The 18828-nt window shown below is 38.8% G+C and overlaps 2 protein-coding genes across 3 annotated transcripts; one reads left to right on the top strand and one right to left on the bottom strand.

The window, feature by feature from the left end:
* Positions 1-389: 389 nt before the first annotated feature.
* Positions 390-14548, bottom strand: tk2 (thymidine kinase 2). Of its 2 annotated transcripts, none has more exons than XM_071514186.1 (10): positions 14260-14548; positions 11515-11552; positions 11283-11357; positions 10156-10209; positions 8753-8848; positions 8396-8469; positions 6805-6893; positions 6482-6561; positions 5966-6046; positions 390-3794 (listed from the first exon to the last, which is right to left on the bottom strand). In XM_071514186.1, the coding sequence occupies exons 1-10, from the start codon at positions 14441-14443 to the stop codon at positions 3708-3710; spliced, it is 858 nt and encodes a 285-aa protein (XP_071370287.1). In that variant the 5' UTR covers positions 14444-14548; the 3' UTR covers positions 390-3707. The 2 variants fall into 2 exon arrangements, with proteins under 2 accessions (XP_071370287.1, XP_071370288.1); XM_071514187.1 differs by having other exon boundaries at positions 11515-11630; positions 14260-14395.
* A 674-nt stretch (positions 14549-15222) lies between these two features.
* Positions 15223-18419, top strand: aprt (adenine phosphoribosyltransferase; the record flags this gene model as incomplete). Its single annotated transcript, XM_071514185.1, has 4 exons — positions 15223-15534; positions 16346-16449; positions 17317-17450; positions 18341-18419. Coding segments are annotated over exons 1-4 (406 nt in total), but the record flags the coding sequence as incomplete, so codon positions are not given.
* Positions 18420-18828: the final 409 nt, after the last annotated feature.

Raw genomic sequence — 18828 nt, 5'->3', positions numbered from 1 at the left:
ATCCCTACAATAGTGTCGCAATATCGACATCGAGGTATTTGGTCAAAAATAACGTGATATTTGATTTTGTCCATATCACCCAGCCCTATTCTGATAACACGTTTTAAGAGAACCGAGAATATCGACATTTTACTATCTACGACAATTAGGCATACTGGGAAAATTAGTGTTCTTAGTTAAAATTGGTTAAAATTACAATTGCATTGTACAGTATTTCTTTACCCAATAGAATTGTCAATTACATAATGATATGAGCAGTTTGTGATGTTTCCCACTGTTGTATTCCTTCCATCTGAACATAGATGGAGACATTTTTTCAGTTGTCATCAAGATTTTTAGTTTTTTACCTTTTTTTTTTTTTTTTTTTTTTGAAAAATCAATGGAGGAATTGAACTGATGGTTATTCTGTCGTGAGACCTGAAAACCTTTAACTTTCTGGGTAACACTTTACAATAAGGGTCACTAAGTTAAGGGTTAGTTAATGCTTAATAAGCATTAACTAACCCTTAATTAACAGTTAACTAATGTGTAATTTACTAATGGTGTTCATGTTAACTAAGGTATTAATTTATACATCATTTAATAGTTTATAAAGATGACTATTAAATAATGTATAAATTAATACCTTAGTTAACATGAACACCATTAGTAAATGATTACCAGACACATTAGTTAACTGTTAAAGAGCAACTCACTGGGAAGCTTCTCATTTTTTACAGCTCACTCACATATTCATTCGTTCATTCATTCATTCATTCTCGGTTAGCCTATCTGCCTCTAGTGGCTGTTGGGAGGCATTGCACTGTCTGCAGACGCTGAACCAGGATCAGTCGCTGGCCTCCTCTCTGTAATACTCTATGACAGTGTGTGTCCTTGTTTTAAAAGGGGGGGGGGGGGCGGGGCTTATAAATCTGTTTTAAAAATATATGCCGGTATGTCAGTCATGATTTTGTGTATCTGTGTATTTTGACCAAAGATGAAGTTGAATTAACCTGGACTGGAAAATGATCACCACTTAACACCATGAATCCTTTCTAAAGTGATCGCTCATGAATGTATTGATCTTGCAGTGCAGGGTCATGTAGGATTATATAATCAATCGTTGCCTTGAATCCGTCTCTCAGGTAATAATGTGTGACTATGGTATGTTTTCTATGTGCAGTCTTGTGTGTGTATAATGCCTTCCAATGTGAATTCTACATGTCAGTAATGCTGCTTTCACTCTTTTGACTCTTAGGCTCAGGGAATGAAATTAATGGGTTGTATGTATAAAAAAAAAAAGGTATTAATCTGAGACTCGTTTGCCTCTCAAAGCAAAAATCCACCCTAAAACATAATCCTGTTATTCCTATATTAGACAGTCCAATCGTGAACTTAAGAAATTAATATGAAACTGACTTTGTGAGTGTTTATTTAAACCCGTACAATCAATATGTGCACAAAGCCGCTCTTCCATTCACATCCAATAAATCTATATCAGAAGTGTCTTATGCCAGTTGCACACCAGATATGATTTCACGATTTCCCACAAATTTTTGGAAGATGGAAGTGAGAATTCACCTATTAACAGTTGTGACAAAATTTCCTGATGATTATCCGCCTCTGTCAGCCTATGAAGATCTTTAACAAACACATAATACATGGAGGAAAGTGGCAGCAGTTGCTAGTCTTGTGTCATGTTACCTGAAGTAGTCTGTAGCAGTGGTTCTCAACGTGGGGTCCGGGGACCACCAGGGGTCCTTGAGGGGGTTCCAGGGGGTCCCCAGCAAATTGATGAATCGTTAAACTTCATTTACAAGAAGTTAACACAATTATAGAATGTAGAAGAATGACTATTTTGATCATAGTTTGACTGTTATCTCTCTACCTACAATACAGATAGTCATGGAATTCTGGACAAAATCATATCGAACAATAAAAATATTCTCAGATTTGGGTCCGAGAGAGAAAATCTCAATGGTGGACTGTCCAAATGGGGGTCCGTGGCTCTAATGTGGACTAAATTAGGGGTCCTTGATATGAAAAAGGTTGAGAATCACTGGTCTATAGTACTTTAAGTGTTAATTTTAGAACCGGTGGGCTTGATAAAACAATGACATCAGAAATGTTGACTCATTCACATTTACAAATCTACACTGAAATACTTCTGAACTGTCTTAAAGATGCTGGAGTGATGTGAACTCTGTTTTAGGGTAGATTTACAGTATGTACTAGTAGTGATGATCACCAATGGTTCTAGGCCAGTCTGCTCTTACTGACATAACATTATTAATTTGCAAATGTTTGATTTTCTACCCTACTGCTGTTGAACCGTCAGTTATATTAAACCACATGCTGTGCTACATCTTCTGTCCGGTCCCTTCATTTTCAAACTGAGATTAAAGACCACACCCAATTAATAGTTTACAGTGACTTTATTCAACTAATATAAAATGACATGAATAAACATGATTTTTTTCTTTCTAAAACATACCTTATATTAAGTTACTAAACATATCAAACCATTGGTAGACTATCATTTTAACTCTACTAAAAAGAAGTGCAACTCAAGCCTAGCTCTGAACATGAACCATTTGAACATCAGAAGCAAAGATAACCCAGATAATGCAAATAGACTACAGGACATATTATTATGAAATACAATATTAAATATAATTATGTAATAAGTGCTGTGTAACAATTAATTATCAGGTGTGACTGCTTAACTAATGTTCATGCTGAATTTGACAAATTACTCAAAACATCAAGACAAATGCTTTTCTACAGTTATCTGGAGTTGTCAAGTAATCTGCTTCTAGAACTGCAAGCCAGCAGTCCAATATGCAATTATAAGTTAATGAGTAAGCCTAGAGGTGTTTGGCCCTGAAATAGGCATGATCACTTTGGTCAAGACCCTTACAGTAGCAATACAATACAGTAAATATAGTACCGTGAAATCAAAGTAAACAAAGAAAATATTCATGACTTATTCGATTTTCTGCATTTTTGCACGTTTTCACGTTGCACATTGAGTTCGATCAGATCTTTTTGTGGATGTAATAGTTTAAAGGTCCCATATTCAACACTTGCTCCGATAGGTCGACAGTATGCATAGTTAATGAGGTGTCCCGTAGTCTGTCATCATTGTACTGCATCTTTAAGGTCTTTTGAGAACCGTTTGAAGTGTTTTTATTGCAATGTCTTTTTCAAGCACTGGGATGGGACTTGGGTTAGGAGAGGTATTGTCCATTTATCCAAAATGGGATATGGTCCAGTCTGATATGATAAAGTTTGATTGATTACATATTTGTTGTAGAATTGATCGACACTACCCTGGATGTCCGTTTGTTGTCCTGGTTTTAACGATGGTCTAAATGCGGTTTCAGAGGCTTTTCCATCCTGACCAGAAAAAAAAACATTCTGGGAGAAATATGACATTTTTTGGCGTGTAGATTTTTCATATTTAAAAGATAATGAAAATTGGTATCGGCATTCGAAACCCCATATTGGCCAAAACCTAGTTGGGACTCTGGGGGAAGATAGAAATGGGTTGCCAAATTATTGTTGAAAATTGTTGTGAAAACCTTCTCCACTCCCTGTAACATGAAGTGAATGAATAAAATCCTGTAGACTAACAGCTTAGAGGGTTCCTGAACAGCTTCCTAGGGATTTTGATGACTGGGTGTGTGTTTGTGTGTATTAGCGTGCTGTGTGTTTGTCTCCGGGCATCAGAGGTGGCTGGCGGCGAGGATCTTGTCCCGGTTTTCCTCGTACTGGTGCAGCATTTTCTGGAGGTCGTGGTCGGCGGGGATCACCTGGACAGAGAAACGCGGCTCAGTTAAACTACTGGGACAGATTAAAATTACGGAGGGCTATGGTGGCCCTGAGGGTCAAAACACAACAACATTTCACAAAACACAACGACATTTCGCAAAACGCGACATTTCACAAAACACGACGACATTCGTTTTGTGAAATGTTTTGTGAAATGTTGTAGTGTTCTGTGAAATGTAGTGTTTTGTGAAATGTTGTAGTGTTTTGTGAAATGTCGTGTTTTGTGAAATGTTGTAGTGTTTTGTGAAATGTCGTGTTTTGTGAAATGTAGTGTTTTGTGAAATGTCGTGTTTTGTGAAATGTAGTGTTTTGTGAAATGTCGTGTTTTGTGAAATGTCGTGTTTTGTGAAATGTCGTGTTTTGTGAAATGTTGTAGTGTTTTGTGAAATGTCGTGTTTTGTGAAATGTAGTGTTTTGTGAAATGTCGTGTTTTGTGAAATGTAGTGTTTTGTGAAATGTCGTGTTTTGTGAAATGTCGTGTAGTGTTTTGTGAAATGTAGTGTTTTATAAAATGTTGTTTTGTGAAATGTAGTGTTTTGTGAAATGTCGTGTAGTGTTTTGTGAAATGTTGTGTTTTATAAAATGTTGTTTTGTGAAATGTTGTGTTTTGTGAAATGTTGTAGTGTTTTGTGAAATGTCGTGTAGTGTTTTGTGAAATGTTGTGTTTTATAAAATGTTGTTTTGTGAAATGTAGTGTTTTGTGAAATGTCGTGTAGTGTTTTGTGAAATGTCGTGTTTTATAAAATGTTGTTTTGTGAAATGTGTTTTGTGAAATGTTGTAGTGTTTTGTGAAATGTTGTAGTGTTTTGTGAAATGTCGTTGTGTTTTGTGAAAGGTCGTTGTGTTTTGTGAAAGGTCGTTGTGTTTTGTGAAATGTTGTGTTTTGACCCTCAGGGCCACCGTAGATGCCAGCTTAGGAGCAGACGGGAGACAAAAATATAGATTTCACAGGAGACAAAAATATGGATTTCGAGGTCACGATTTATCATGCAATAGTATCGCATGAAGGCAGACCTCATTCTTTCATTATTTGGTTAATTTGAGTCCTCATTTTCATTATCTCGTCCACAGGGTTCAATTTTTCCCAAAAAAAAAAAAAAAAAAATACACGTGAAAAACAACAAAAAAACACGCGACCACAATTAAATGTGTCTATGTTTTTTAAAGCTTTTAAAGCTGATTTCACCCACTTTGCCATAATAACATGAATTGGTAACACTTTACAATAAGGGTCACTAAGTTAAGGGTTAGTTAATGCTTAATAAGCATGAACTAACCCTTAATTAACAGTTAACTAATGTGTCTGGTAATCATTTACTAATGGTGTTCATGTTAACTAAGGTATTAATTTATACATGATTTAATAGTCATCTTTATAAACTATTAAATAATGTATAAATTAATACCTTAGTTAACATGAACACCATTAGTAAATTACACATTAGTTAACTGTTAATTAAGGGTTAGTTAATGCTTATTAAGCATTAACTAACCCTTAACTTAGTGACCCTTATTGTAAAGTGTTACCCTTGAATTTAGTAGATTGCACAGATTTTTTTAGTTGAATTATTTAGCCTGATATATTGTTGAATATATCTTTAGTTGAATCAGGCTTGAATTGGGTATAATGGATATGGAGTTTCATTAATCAAGTTTTACTTCAAGTAACAAAATTTTCATTTTTGGATGAACTGCTCCTTTAAGACAAACAATGGGCTGACAGTGTGAGGTTGATATTGAATGCTGTCAACTTGAAGCCAACAGTAAAGTTAAAATCAACAGCAACCTCATTCCTGAGGTTGCCCTGGAGGGATGTTACAGACTTTACAAAGGATTTGTATTGGTCAACACTCAGACAAGGGCTCTACATATTAACTTCTTACATGTGCATGTTTTAAATCCATTTACATACATGCAACTCCATTGCATGTTTTATATATAGTGCACACACACTGGAATGTCATGTACTTTGCTACCATGAAAGACATTTTTCCCTACAGGCGGCCACTCCTGGGCTCCATATCAAGTCTAGGTGTCTATGAGCTCTATGAGGGATCACCTACAGACATACAGTGCATACGAAGTGACACGCATACAGCAAAGAAAAGTCAGCTAGTTGCATGTTTGTCCCTGGATCTGATTGGTTACTTACTAAGACTGGAGCAGGAAGAGGGAAGGAGGTCTGCTTGATCAGCCAATCCTCATGCAGTTGGTGGATGGACTCCAGATACTCCTGGCAGAGACACAAACAGGATGCAGGTAGGAATTCATGAGCAAAGGATTGAAATGGATTAATAGTCTGGACCAAATGAAAATGAATTGGTCAGATTTGCATTAAAGCAACAAAATTTGTATACATGTACAGTAAATCTGTCTCCATGGACAGTAAATTGGTATCTATGGAATGAATACAATAGTGCTGAGGAAAACAATCTGTTCAGATCATCATGTAATGGACAACTGAATGATACTGGGCAAAGAAATACTATGACATGTTTTGCTGATACTATGGCAGTTTTGAGAGAACCAAGAACATTCAGTCATTTTACCATCTATGACAATCAGGCATATGGGAAAATCTTCGCTGTTCTCTTAAAACTGCAATTTAATCATTGACAGTTTGTCTATTCCATGACCTAAAACCATGTGTGTGGAGTCCAGGTCTCACCAGAGGAATGACCTTCTCCTCCTCTCTGCATCTCTGCTTCAACCTCTCATAGCAGGTCTGAGGAGATGTCTGCAGGTAGACTGGAGCCAGAGAGAAAGAGAGAACATATCAGTACCTATGCAATATATCAAAAAGGAGAGGAAAATGACAATATGAGGAAAACAATAGGTGAAGTTACAGCACATATATACTGTATATACTGTATGTATATGCAGGATCTGCAAAAATGCGCCATAAAAAACAAGAATCTTGCAGATTAACACTTTAAGTCAGTTTATCATCATCATCATCATCAAGTGTGTCTTTGTGGTTCTGCTTCTCACCAATCAGATCGACAGGAATGGATATGTTAGCTGTGATCCAATCAAACCACTCGGAGAGAACGGCATGGTCCACCTCTGGCATCTTCCCACTGAAAAAGACAACAAGACAACAGTAAACACGTCATCCTCCACCAATGATGCAGTCCCCCTCTGAGCCAATAAGTAACAAGTAAGCCACCGTATTTGTAATTACAGCCAGAGCCGGGGCGGCCCTATACGCTCACTACGCAAGTTGCGTCGGGCCCCGCAAATTACGCAAGGGCCCCCGCCTCCCCCCCCGTGTCAAAGCGTGTGTCAATGTTTACAACTTCGATGAGAGGATGAAGCGGAACTATCCTTCTGGTCACGAAAATAGGAAAAAAAAAAAAAAACACCATGAGAGGGAATTGCGGAAACAGCAATCAGGTAAACTTGTGTTCTCTCCTCTCCAAGTTTGATGTCGGTAAATAACAGTAAGGTTAAGTTGATGTGCTGTTTTCAGTACATCTCTCTCTAGTCTGTCTGTCTTGCTAACCCAGCTGGGTAGTGCATCTCTTGGTCTGTCTGTGTCTTGCTTGCCAGCCACTTCCAGGGCTGTTCTGTGACTTTGTGCCTGACAGAAGTGAAAGTAAAATACAACTATTTATTCCGTTTGATAAACGCCAACGGGCAACGGTGTTTATGGACTGCTGCTCGGAAAAGATAACCGCATCGCGTGTGAACATGCGTTCATATGCACGTGCACAAAATGAAACTTGCGCTTTCCAGCAGCAGCCTCTGTGGGGACCAGACCAGTCCAGTCCAGTCCAGACAGTATATGGGCGTGATGGCACTCCTCATAGGCGCACATCATTTTAAAACAAGACAATGATTATCTAGTCTCTCAGTCAAGGTTTAGTTACAACTCTGGACTAATGCAAGATGGAAAGCAATAGATTGACATTGACTATTGATTAAATATTGAATTTAAAATGTTGATTAGCTGGGCAAACTGGGAAATATGGATGCACATTTCTCAGTAAATAATAACCATCAAGTATTCAGCCAAGCCATAGTATAAATAGTATTTTATATTTGAAAATGTATAAAAGGAAATCTGGGGGAGCCAGTTTGAATGGGCCTGATGCAGCTGATAAAATGAATAATAGTAGGCTATTGTTATCTATAATTTACAGGTGCTATGCTTAATTGTTGGATTGTAGTGGGAGCACTGGGGTGTAAGGTGGGACTGTGTGGCAATGGCAAATGGTTTACATGGGTCACGGGTCAGGTAGGAGGGCCCCTTAGCAGAATTTTGCTTAGGGCCCCAGGGAGGTCAGGACCGGCTCTGATTACAGCGCCCCCCCTTGGTCCAATCAAATTTGGAATTTAGAAAATGCTGGAGCACAGTGGTGAGATGCATCACTCCCCCTAAAGTTGCATCAGAATCTAATCAGCGGTGTCGGAGATATCAAATGCGATGGACAGACGACAGAAATGAACAAATGATTGGAAACTGATCCGCAAATAACTAAGTTTAACAGTTTATCAATTTGCTGGGGACCCCCTGGAATGCCCTCAAGGACCCCCGGTGGTCCCCGGACCCCACGTCGAGAACCGCTGATCGCAGTACCTTCTGAAGAGATTCTCCACAAAGATGTACTTGGCGCTGAAGATGGACCTTTCCATCATCCTGACAGGAGCCGCCTGGAACCGAGCAGAACCACAGCAACACAGTTAGCATCATCATCACTCTTCTAGGATTAAGGCCCATACACATCTATAATGATAACTACAAAGATTATTGTAGTGGGAACACATACATTCCGTTCACTTAAACATTGAATACTTGGAATTTTTGCATGAAAAAAAGGTCAAATTTAAAAACAGTATCAGTTCAAAATATTGTCCATCGACAGCTTCAATACTAAAATACTAGTATTAGCTTTAAAACACTCATACCAGTACTGTCCATTGTGTTTCTGAGTACCTCTACTGTGGTTGACAGATGTCTATCCAGCATGGTGAGTTGTACGTAAGTCTGCAGAGTGATGCCCCAACTCATAGGATCCTGGTACATCAGAGCCTGCACCGGTACACAGGGATAGAAAACAAGCATACCCACCATGTTAGACCTAGGACCTAGGAGCATTCTCATGAGGTTTCCATTCCAGTTGGGCTGAAAACCATCTAATGCGGGGTGCCCAAGTTTTCAGCTCCGTGGGCCAAAATGGAATCTCACCAGTGAGCCGCGGGCCAAAATATATAAGCATGTTATGATCATTTTGAAATGGAAATTGTTAAAACCTTAATTGTTAAAAATATTATTTTCTCAATGACCTCTATGCAACAGTTCTCCCAATCTCCCAAACAAGTTCTCGTGTTCTCGTGTTTATTCAACATTTTAACAAGGGTTTTCTGTTAAATCAATATTTCAATTTTTATATATTTTTGTGGAACAAAATATATATATATAAAACTGACTGTCTGAAAAATGTTTGATACAACTGATTATGTACAGTATATACAACTGACTATGTCTAGCTCATATTCTCCACGGCGAGTCTGAGCTCTTACCCTCTGGCAGACAATATAGAGTACCCCAATGTAAACTCAACCGTTTTAAAAACTCATTTGTGCCTACCTCAATTAAAATTTTAAATAATGTTGCTTGAGGCTGCAGGGGTTGTGCGATAGCTTCATGGTGTTCTTATCACTGGTTGTGTAATATGTGCAATATGTGTAATATGTGCAATATGCGTAATGTGCAATATGTGTAATTTGTGGTTGTGATTTGCTACTGTATGTGTTGCTTTGTTATATGTTGTTGTTTTTTTTTACTATTACTATGGAGGCAGTTACATGTGTGCACCATTTGAGTCCAAGACAAATTTCCCCACGGGGATAATAAAGTATATTGTGTTGTATTGTACTGTACCCCATTTGTTAAAAAAAAAAACATTCCCTGTAAAAAAAACCCTGAAACAATAAACTAAATAATATTATTAATAATAACTTAATAAAAGCTGCCTGAGCTTGAAAAAACAACTGTAACCAGTTACCAAATTATTGTAAGTTGGACAAACTTAAGATGTGTATTTTATATGTATTTTAATGTATTTAACCAGCTAAGTCCATATAGAGGGGGTGGGAGGTCTCTCTGCATTGAATACTCATGCTGTAACGTTATTATTGAACATGTTTGATAAACAATCCTGACGCTCTTCTCTGTTGCAGCCCCACATGTACTATTGTAATTACTACTCTCAGAAACTGCCCTGTAACCCAGTTTTGGTCCTAACCTATAGTTTAAAAAATGGCTTTGATGGAAAACAAATGTGAACTTGACATGATGTGATGGTAAAATGCTGTCAACATGGCCATGTACCGTACCAGAGGGTTGTGTCCACGGACGTTCCTCCATTTAGAAACCGGCTCTGTTAGGACCTGCCAACACGGAAACAGAAAGGAGAAATGAGCGAATGTTGCAAACGTTTGTTTTCATCTCACTCATACTTGTTCTTTGTCAAAATGTAATGTACAAGGTCTGGGTTCTCAAGCCATGAGTCAGTAGTAATTGACTGGGAGCATCAAGATGGCAGCGTAGTGGTTTGACATCATTATTTTTTCATACCCATCCAGTTAAGTGTCCAAACGTCAACTTAGGTTTTGGTCCATTTAGACAGAGAGGGAACAGTGAATGCCTTTACATCCACAGAGTATTCCAGATACTAGCCTTCATGTTTTGGAATATGCTGTTTATATGCATCTTCATATCCCATTAACAAATACCACTGTATACATGAATAAGCACAGAACAAATACATTCAAATTGATGAATTGTTAAACTTCAGCATTATTTCATTTACAAGAAGTTAACACAGTTAAATAATGACTGTTTTGATCATAGTTTCTCCGTTATCTCTCTACCTACAATACAGATAGTCATGGAATTCTGGACAAAATCATATCTAACAATAAAAATATTCTCAGATTTGGGTCTGAGATCTCATCAAATTAGGGGACCGTGGCTCTAATCTGGACTAAATTAGTGGTCCTTGATATAAAAAAGGTTGAGAATCTGTAGCTGGCTATAATAATAATATAATAATCTATATGGCTATAGCATGGACAGGCCTCAGGCTTTAACACATACTGTGTTCTAGCTAATGTTGCTAGGATACAATTCCAGCCAGTAGGAAACTTTGGCTACCATTGCCTAGCAACAAAATCTGGTAGGGAGTAAATGTTAAATCACTCATGTCTCATCCATCTGCATGTCAGATGTACTTTTCTCGTGCTTGGAAAACCAAACATGGAGGGGATGAAACATCTTACAGTATTTATGCCTGGCTGCTCAATTCGTTACCATCAATCCACATTTCCCTGACTTCAGTATCCGAAGTAGGGAGACGTTCAAGTGCTCACTTCCTGGTGGGAAAGTCGTATATCCAATAAACCCCACAGCGCATGAATACACAATAACACTTTTTTGTCACAAGGATTTGGCTTTGTCGTACCTCGATATTACTAGTTTTACTGAAATACTCCAAACATGTCGTCTTCCCACTGGCGATGTTCCCCTCTACGCAGATCTGAAATCAGTAGCAGAAAGACAGACATTAACGGCGCTGTCCCCGAAAATCGCCATCATAAATGAAAGCAGGAAAACAGAAAAAAAAACCCAAATACAAATGAGTGGAAGTTCCAAAAAAAAAAATCCCAACCTCAAAACAAAGAGCCGAGACCTACCACTGCTTTCTTCTCCTCTCCGTTTCGCACCAGTTTCCCTTGGAAGGAAGACAACATAGTGAGCAAAGACTTCACTTCCCACAACTCCCAGCGCTGGCCTCACTCAGGTCAGCAAGCTGCAGCAAGGCCCAGAGGGACAGAAAGGGGGGTTAGAAGGTGCAGCAGGTAAATCGGTCAAAGCAGCGTTAGGAAGGCTATGGTACAGTTAGGCTTGGGCGATATCCAGACTTTAATATCGCAATGCTGTCCCGCCAAAATATCGCGATATATGATATTGTCGCCGTTCGTTATATATGACACCACTATGATTATTTTCATTTCTTTACTATCCTACCTAGTAGATTATAGGTTTAGAAGTTTATAAATTTGCACAACTGTGATCTACAATCCAATCCACAATTGTCATACCGCAGAAAATAGGACTGGGTTTAAAAAAATCGATTTTCCGATTCAAATCGATCTTCATTTGAATGATCCGATATCGATTCATAAACTCCCGAGATCGATCTTTCAATATATGCCCAATATATGCCTGTAGAGTCTGTAGATAAATATTGTGTTGACTGCTGTAGTGCGTTGGTCATGTTAAATAAAAAGTACATTAATGTAACTGCTTTGGGGTCAATTCTTAATAATAATTCTCAACAATAATGCACCAGGTTACAGGGTTCCTTGTACAATTTACAGCATTAGTTCTCTGAGAATCTCTTTTATATCCAAGCAAAATTGATATTGTAGCTGAAATATCCCTAACCGAATCGATATTGGATCGAATCGAATCAAAAATTGGAAATCGAATCGAATCGGGACCTTGTGAATCGGAATCGAATCGATTCGGGAAATCAGTGGCGATACCCAGCCCTAGCGGAATATATTGTGATATTCCATATTATTGAATATCGGCCCAGGCCTAGGTACAGTATGTTCAAAACAGCTGCAAATGTAGAGGACAGAGCTGGGATGAGGTAGGAAACAGTGGGAATATTCATCCTTCAAATTTCATCTCATCTAATCCATTCAGCACCCCAGTTCAGCTTCTTCAGCTTCAGCTCTTTTCCTTGTAAACATCCCAGTACTGAGTTATCACCAACACACTGATAGGACGAGGCCAGAGAGGGATGCTTTCATTCCAGAGGTGGGGACTCGAGTCACATGACTTGGACTCGAGCCACAGTTTTAATTACTTGAGACTTGACTTGACGGATGAAGACTTGAGACTTGACTTGGGTTCTGGTGACTTGGGACTTGACTCTGACTTGTACTCTGATGACTTGAAAAGGTTTCTAAAGTCTTGACTTGAGATCTTGTGTTTGTGAAAATGACTTAGATTGAAAGTGATGAGATTTGTTCCAGCAGACGACTGAATTTAAATTCTGTTTTCTGAATTTGTATGGAATGATTGAATTTATTGAAGTCTAAGTTACTATTACAACTAAAAACAACTGACTTGGCTTGGTAATCTAGATTTAGACTTGAGACTTGTGCCTCAAGACTTGAGACTCGAGCAAAGTTGACTTGGTCACACCTCTGTTTCATTCCCTTGTCTTTTTCCCTGTAAGTAAGCCTTCCTCCCTGCATGGCCATATATTAGGAGTATATATCAGCATGTATCAGTAGCAGGGTTGCAACAATGTGTGCATTACTGCCATGCTGCACAATCCAGTTAAAGGAAAGTGATGCAGATGTGGGTTTAATACATTGCAAGCAGTTGCAAAAGCAGGAAACATATGGAGTTGTTATTCAGCCCTCAACCCTCCACAACAACAACAACACAAACCACATGGGAACGTACCTAAGTTATCCAATAATATAATACTTCCATCAAGTTACCCCAGTCAGAGAAATTCTACAAGGATCAGGTATGGCCAAAAACCTTACAGAAGATTCATTTCCATACACAAAACCAGGAACCAGCTATTGGCCCCAGAGACTAATTTTCAAAACCATATTAGATAATAGGGTGTGGATGAGGCAAGGAATGTGTTTACTGGTTTACTGAAGGAAAGCATGGCACCTTGTATGGCACTTATGCTGCCTTCATCCACGCCTTCTAAATTCCTACTTCCAAGATCCGCAACCGTGAATACAACGTACTTGACAGCATTCAGGTGCTTTTGGTCAAAAATGATAATCCAAAAGTTATAAGATGTTGCTTTATATATATACACATCCCTTGTATCATCAGTTGTTGACATGGCTTCTGTGCTCTCCGCCCCCTAAACCCCTAAATGTCGCGACACAGATGGAAAATCCAGACATTCCCAGCTATATTTACCACTTTGTTGGGCTCGAGTCTGTCAAGTTTGTGATATTTCCCACAGCACTTGAAGCCAGCATTAAGCATGTCAGAGAGGAATGGTGCATTCAAGCTATAGGATATATCTGAAAATTGAACTTCCTTGTAGCAATTGAATGCCATTCAAAGTTTGACGATGAAGTTGGAAAATGGTAAGAAAAAACATACATACACCTTTATTATACATTTCTAGTTAGCCTAAATTAAGGTAAACTAGCTCCACGTCACCGTTTTCTTGGTGATTTTGCTACAAAATAGCACGTGAACGCGATGTTTAGCAACACACTTGGAAGTCCCGGATGTTGGAGCTTCCACCAGCACGTGAAGTAGAAACGAACGGAAGCTGTCCGTTCAAACATCGTGAGAAACAAGCCCCGAACATGTCCGGACAAGTCTGAACCGAACAGTGGAACAACGGATGCTGTTAGACCGAATAGAAACACACTGACCTGGCTTGACCTGCCGTACGCTGCTGTGTGTTCTGCTCGGGGCCAGTCCTCCGCTCCGACCCGATGATTTAAACCGTACACTACATCCAGCTGTAGAAAATGGCGACGAAACCACAGGAGAGTGAGCAGATACGCGTCGAACAGAACTACACAATAACCTCAAACAGCTACCAGCCACTGACATCTCGCAGCAAATCTATTTATTAGCAAATGTGTCGTGGTTTGTATGTAACAGGAAAGAAACCGGAAACAGACAAGTGTTTAGTGCGACGGCGGTGTCACGCTATAATAAAAAAACACGACTTCTGGTCCAACCTTCAAAATAAAGCCCTCATCGACGACCATATGTTTAGATATTTTTTGACTAACAAAATACAATGGCGAAAATAGGTTTGTGTCTTTTTTAAAGCGTACAGCTAATTAATAGTCATGTAAGTCTCTGCTAGATGCTATGCGTGCCTGTCAAAATATACAAAGACATTCTCAAACACCAAACTTAGCCTACTTATAAAAGTTAATCTATTTCAGTAATTGCTCTTAAAGGCTACACAATAGAGTCAAAATTCCTGGGCAATTGTATTATTTTGTTTATTATTATTTGATTCAACTCGATGCTGCGTTTTTTTAAATTCTGTACACTAAGAATAAAGTTCTTTTTTTAGGCGTGACAGATTGTGCGCTTTTATTTTGAAGGCCAAATCGTCCTCTTCCGGTCTTATTCAAGCTATATTTAGTGGCTTGACGCAGCCGAATGTTACATGTGGTTCTATTGCTTCCTATGGAGACAGCAACAAGCGCCCCCTGCTGGCTGCGACCATTCATGAGAAAATACCCATTCATTTGCGTTAAAAACATTGGATGCAGTACAGTCAAAAGCTGTGTGTGTGTTTGTAAGAGAAAGGAGAGGGTTTTTTGGGACATAGAAGAAGAAATGGATGTGCTTGGAATAAAAAGTACAGCAGAAGAGTATAGATTGACACAACTGAGAAGAGAAAGAGAAATACAGACTGGAGAGAGATTTAAACCTTTAACCCGTGCACTCTGGTACAGTAGGTGGCAGAATGCACCTCGAACGTTAGCCGCGAACTGCCATAAAACCCAAAGAAGAAAAAGAAGCAGAAGAAGAAGTAGTAAGTAGACGAGGAAGAGGCTATCTTAGCTTAGCCGTCCAGCTAACTGTGGCACTATGGCAGGGAGCTCAGAGGAGAAGCTCCAGCTGGTTTCCAGGCACATTAAAGCTTTTCCAGACTTTCCGAAGAAGGGCATTCTGTTCAGGTAGGTCAGCTCATGTCACGGCTAGCGGCAAAACCCCAGTTTCTTTAAGGAAGGGCTTTGTGGACTAGGTGGTAAATTATATGAGATGTTAGTTATTGTATTTCTAGAATGAGCTATTGACATTTCGTGGATAAACTCGCGAGATTAAAGCCGAAGCCGTATCTCGATTTAGAAGAGCAAAAATGTTGAGGATTTGAGTTTAAAATCCAAAGTACGAAAGCTTATCTGCAGGCTGCACGCTCACATGGCAGGCACCAAGCTGTGGGTGCGCTCGTTTATGGGCTGCCGCACGGTCAATGACGTTGCGACTGGGCGGAGTTAGCACTCAATAATAGTTCACAATGTGTCCCAAGCCAAAACCTACGGAGCCCCTAAAGGTGATTTTTTTTTTATCTTGTGCGCACAAGTTAATTATTTTGTGGGAACAAGTTATTATCTTGTGCGCACAAGATAAAAAAATTTTTTTAAGATACAATAAGCAGTAGCCTAAATTTTCTGAGAACGAGAATCTGAAGCAATCTGAAACAGAATGACGTGATTAATTAGGCATAAATTACATTAATTGAATAAATAACATAACAGTAGTTGCGAAACATCTACAGCCTGGTATCAGCTTCTGACTAGACTTAAAACAGTTTTTATTTATTAAAATCTATGGTGCAAACTAAAGAAAGTCGAGATAATATATATTATATATATATATGTGTGTGTGTATATATGTCATATGGAAAGTGTCATTGAAGTTTGACTGATGTATTGAAAATGTCTGTGTATAAATGTAATGTATAATGCTATGTGTCTGCCTGTACAGAGACATCTGTCCCATCTTGAAAGATCCAGCGGCGCTGACAGCAGTGATCGACCTGTTTGAAGAACATGTGAGGAAGAACCACCCACAGGTCGACCTCATAGTCGGTAAGAAGAATGGAAAGCAAGCGTACTGGTCGTGTAAACTCCATACCTGATGGTGTGCAGAGCTTTAAAGGAATAGTTCACCCAAAGACTTGACTTGACTTGGGTTCTGGTGACTTGGGACTTGACTCTGACTTGTACTCTGATGACTTGAAAAGGTTTCTAAAGTCTTGACTTGAGATCTTGTGTTTGTGTAAATGACTTAGATTGAAAGTGATGAGATTTGTTGCAGCAGACGACTGAATTTAAATTCTGTTTTCTGAATTTGTATGGAATGATTGAATTTATTGAAGTTGAAACTGATTATAGAAATCAAACTCATGATGCTCTTACCAAGTTTTTATCCTATTAAAACCATATTGCATTGAAAAGTCCTAGATATTTAGTTTTCTTTAAGATATTAAATTGATACTGGACTCTTGATTTGTTCTGACTTGACTTGGTGATCTATATTTAGACTTGGGACTTGACATTAATGACTTGCTCTTGACTTGGTAATCTACATTTAGACTTGGGACTTGACTTGAGACTTGTGCCTCAAGACTTGAGACTGACTTGGGACTCGAGCAAACTTGACTTGGTCACACTTCTGTGTATAATAGTACATGATTTGGATTACATGTGTCAAAATGAAACAATCCAAATTTTCAATACACTTAATTTTGATTTAGTTGTAATTATTTACAGTAAAAAGCTGTCATGAGGTATCAGCTGATATATATTAGGCTGTTACTACTGTCAACAGACTAATGCTAATAGGCATAAAGAGAATCTGGTGGTAAAGACTGTTAGTTGTACCAGCGAACATATATGGTCATGCATCATGGTGTGTGTGTGTGTGTGTGTGTGTGTGTGTGTGTGTGTGTGCAGGTCTAGATGCTCGTGGCTTCCTGTTTGGTCCTCTGCTAGCCCAGAGATTGGGAGTGGGCTTCATCCTGGTCAGGAAGAAAGGCAAACTGCCTGGACCTACTGTGTCTGTGGCATATGATCTGGAATATGGCAAGGTAAGGAAGACACACACACACACACACACACCAATTTTGTATATGAATACAAAGCTCTCTTCTATAATAATTGGCCTCCCAGTAATCGCATAGCCTACACTGTAGAATATGACATGGGAGAAATACATTCGTACAGATACATATTTCATACTGTATATATATTTCATATTGGTGGTATATCTTCACATATTCTACTTTAATTCTTTCTCAGTAAGATCCACTGCTGTTATTTTGCACACCTCATAATGCTTTTTCCTATACTTTTTATTCATATTTTTGGTAACACTTTACAATAAGGGTCACTAAGTTAAGGGTTAGTTAATGCTTAATAAGCATTAACTAACCCTTAATTAACAGTTAACTAATGTGTAATTTACTAATGGTGTTCATGTTAACTAATGTATTAATTTATACATTATTTAATAGTTTATAAAGATGACTATTAAATAATGTATAAATTAATACCTTAGTTAACATGAACACCATTAGTAAATGATTACCAGACACATTAGTTAACTGTTAATTAAGGGTTAGTTAATGCTTATTAAACCCTTAAGTTAGTGACCCTTATTGTAAAGTGTTACCATATTGTTTTATTTAACATGTTCTCCTGTAAAATTTGAGTGTTATGAAATTCATCTGCATGTGCATATAACCACTATTTACTAAACTCTCTGTTTTATATCATTTTTTTCTGTTTTTAATCTATTTTTCTTTGCCGTGTCATCTTACTGTGTGCTGCTGCAATGACCCAGTTTCCCCAGAGGGATCAATATAAACCCCCCCCCCCCCTCCCCCTCCCCCTCCCCCTCCCCTCCGGGCTCAAGCTGTATTCCCAGGCCTATAGAGCAGAGTATGTGTTTAGCAGTCTTATCGCGGGTTTGTTCCAGGCAGAAGCTGAGATCCAGGAAGACTCGGTGGCTCCCGGACAGACGGTTCTGCTCATCGACGACCTTTTGGCCACCGGAGGTGAGAAATAAATAACCTCCCGAGGTCCCACCCCGGACCCTTCGCCCCGACACGGCGCCCTGCGGTCGTATCGGTCGTCGCCTCTCCCCAAAGGGTCCCGTCCCGCTCCGTTAAGAATTCTCCCTACAAAAGTCGGAGAGCTCTATAACGAAAAAAACTATGTTGACATCGCCGTTACCGGAAACTCTGAAAGCTTTAGCTCCGTTTGCTCTGGAAGAACAGCGCCCTCTTCCTGTTCTGTGCCGTAAAGCAGTGACTCTCAACATTTTTCATATCAAGGACCCCTAATTTTTTTTTTTTTTGAAACTTATTTTTTATTTGGTTATTTCTCACATCCCTTTTTACATCAAAAATATTTCAACATAGGTTGACAGTTTCCTTTACAAAGGGTTACACTTGAGATAATGAA

The sequence above is a fragment of the Centroberyx affinis genome, unplaced genomic scaffold (genome assembly GCF_046629955.1).
Source record: "Centroberyx affinis isolate AG114_WGS23_722 - 3 ecotype Tasmania unplaced genomic scaffold, CSIRO-AGI_Caff_v1 ptg008193l_1, whole genome shotgun sequence".
Classification (NCBI taxonomy): Eukaryota; Metazoa; Chordata; class Actinopteri; order Beryciformes; family Berycidae; genus Centroberyx; species Centroberyx affinis.
This window is presented reverse-complemented; position numbering and strand designations above follow the sequence as displayed.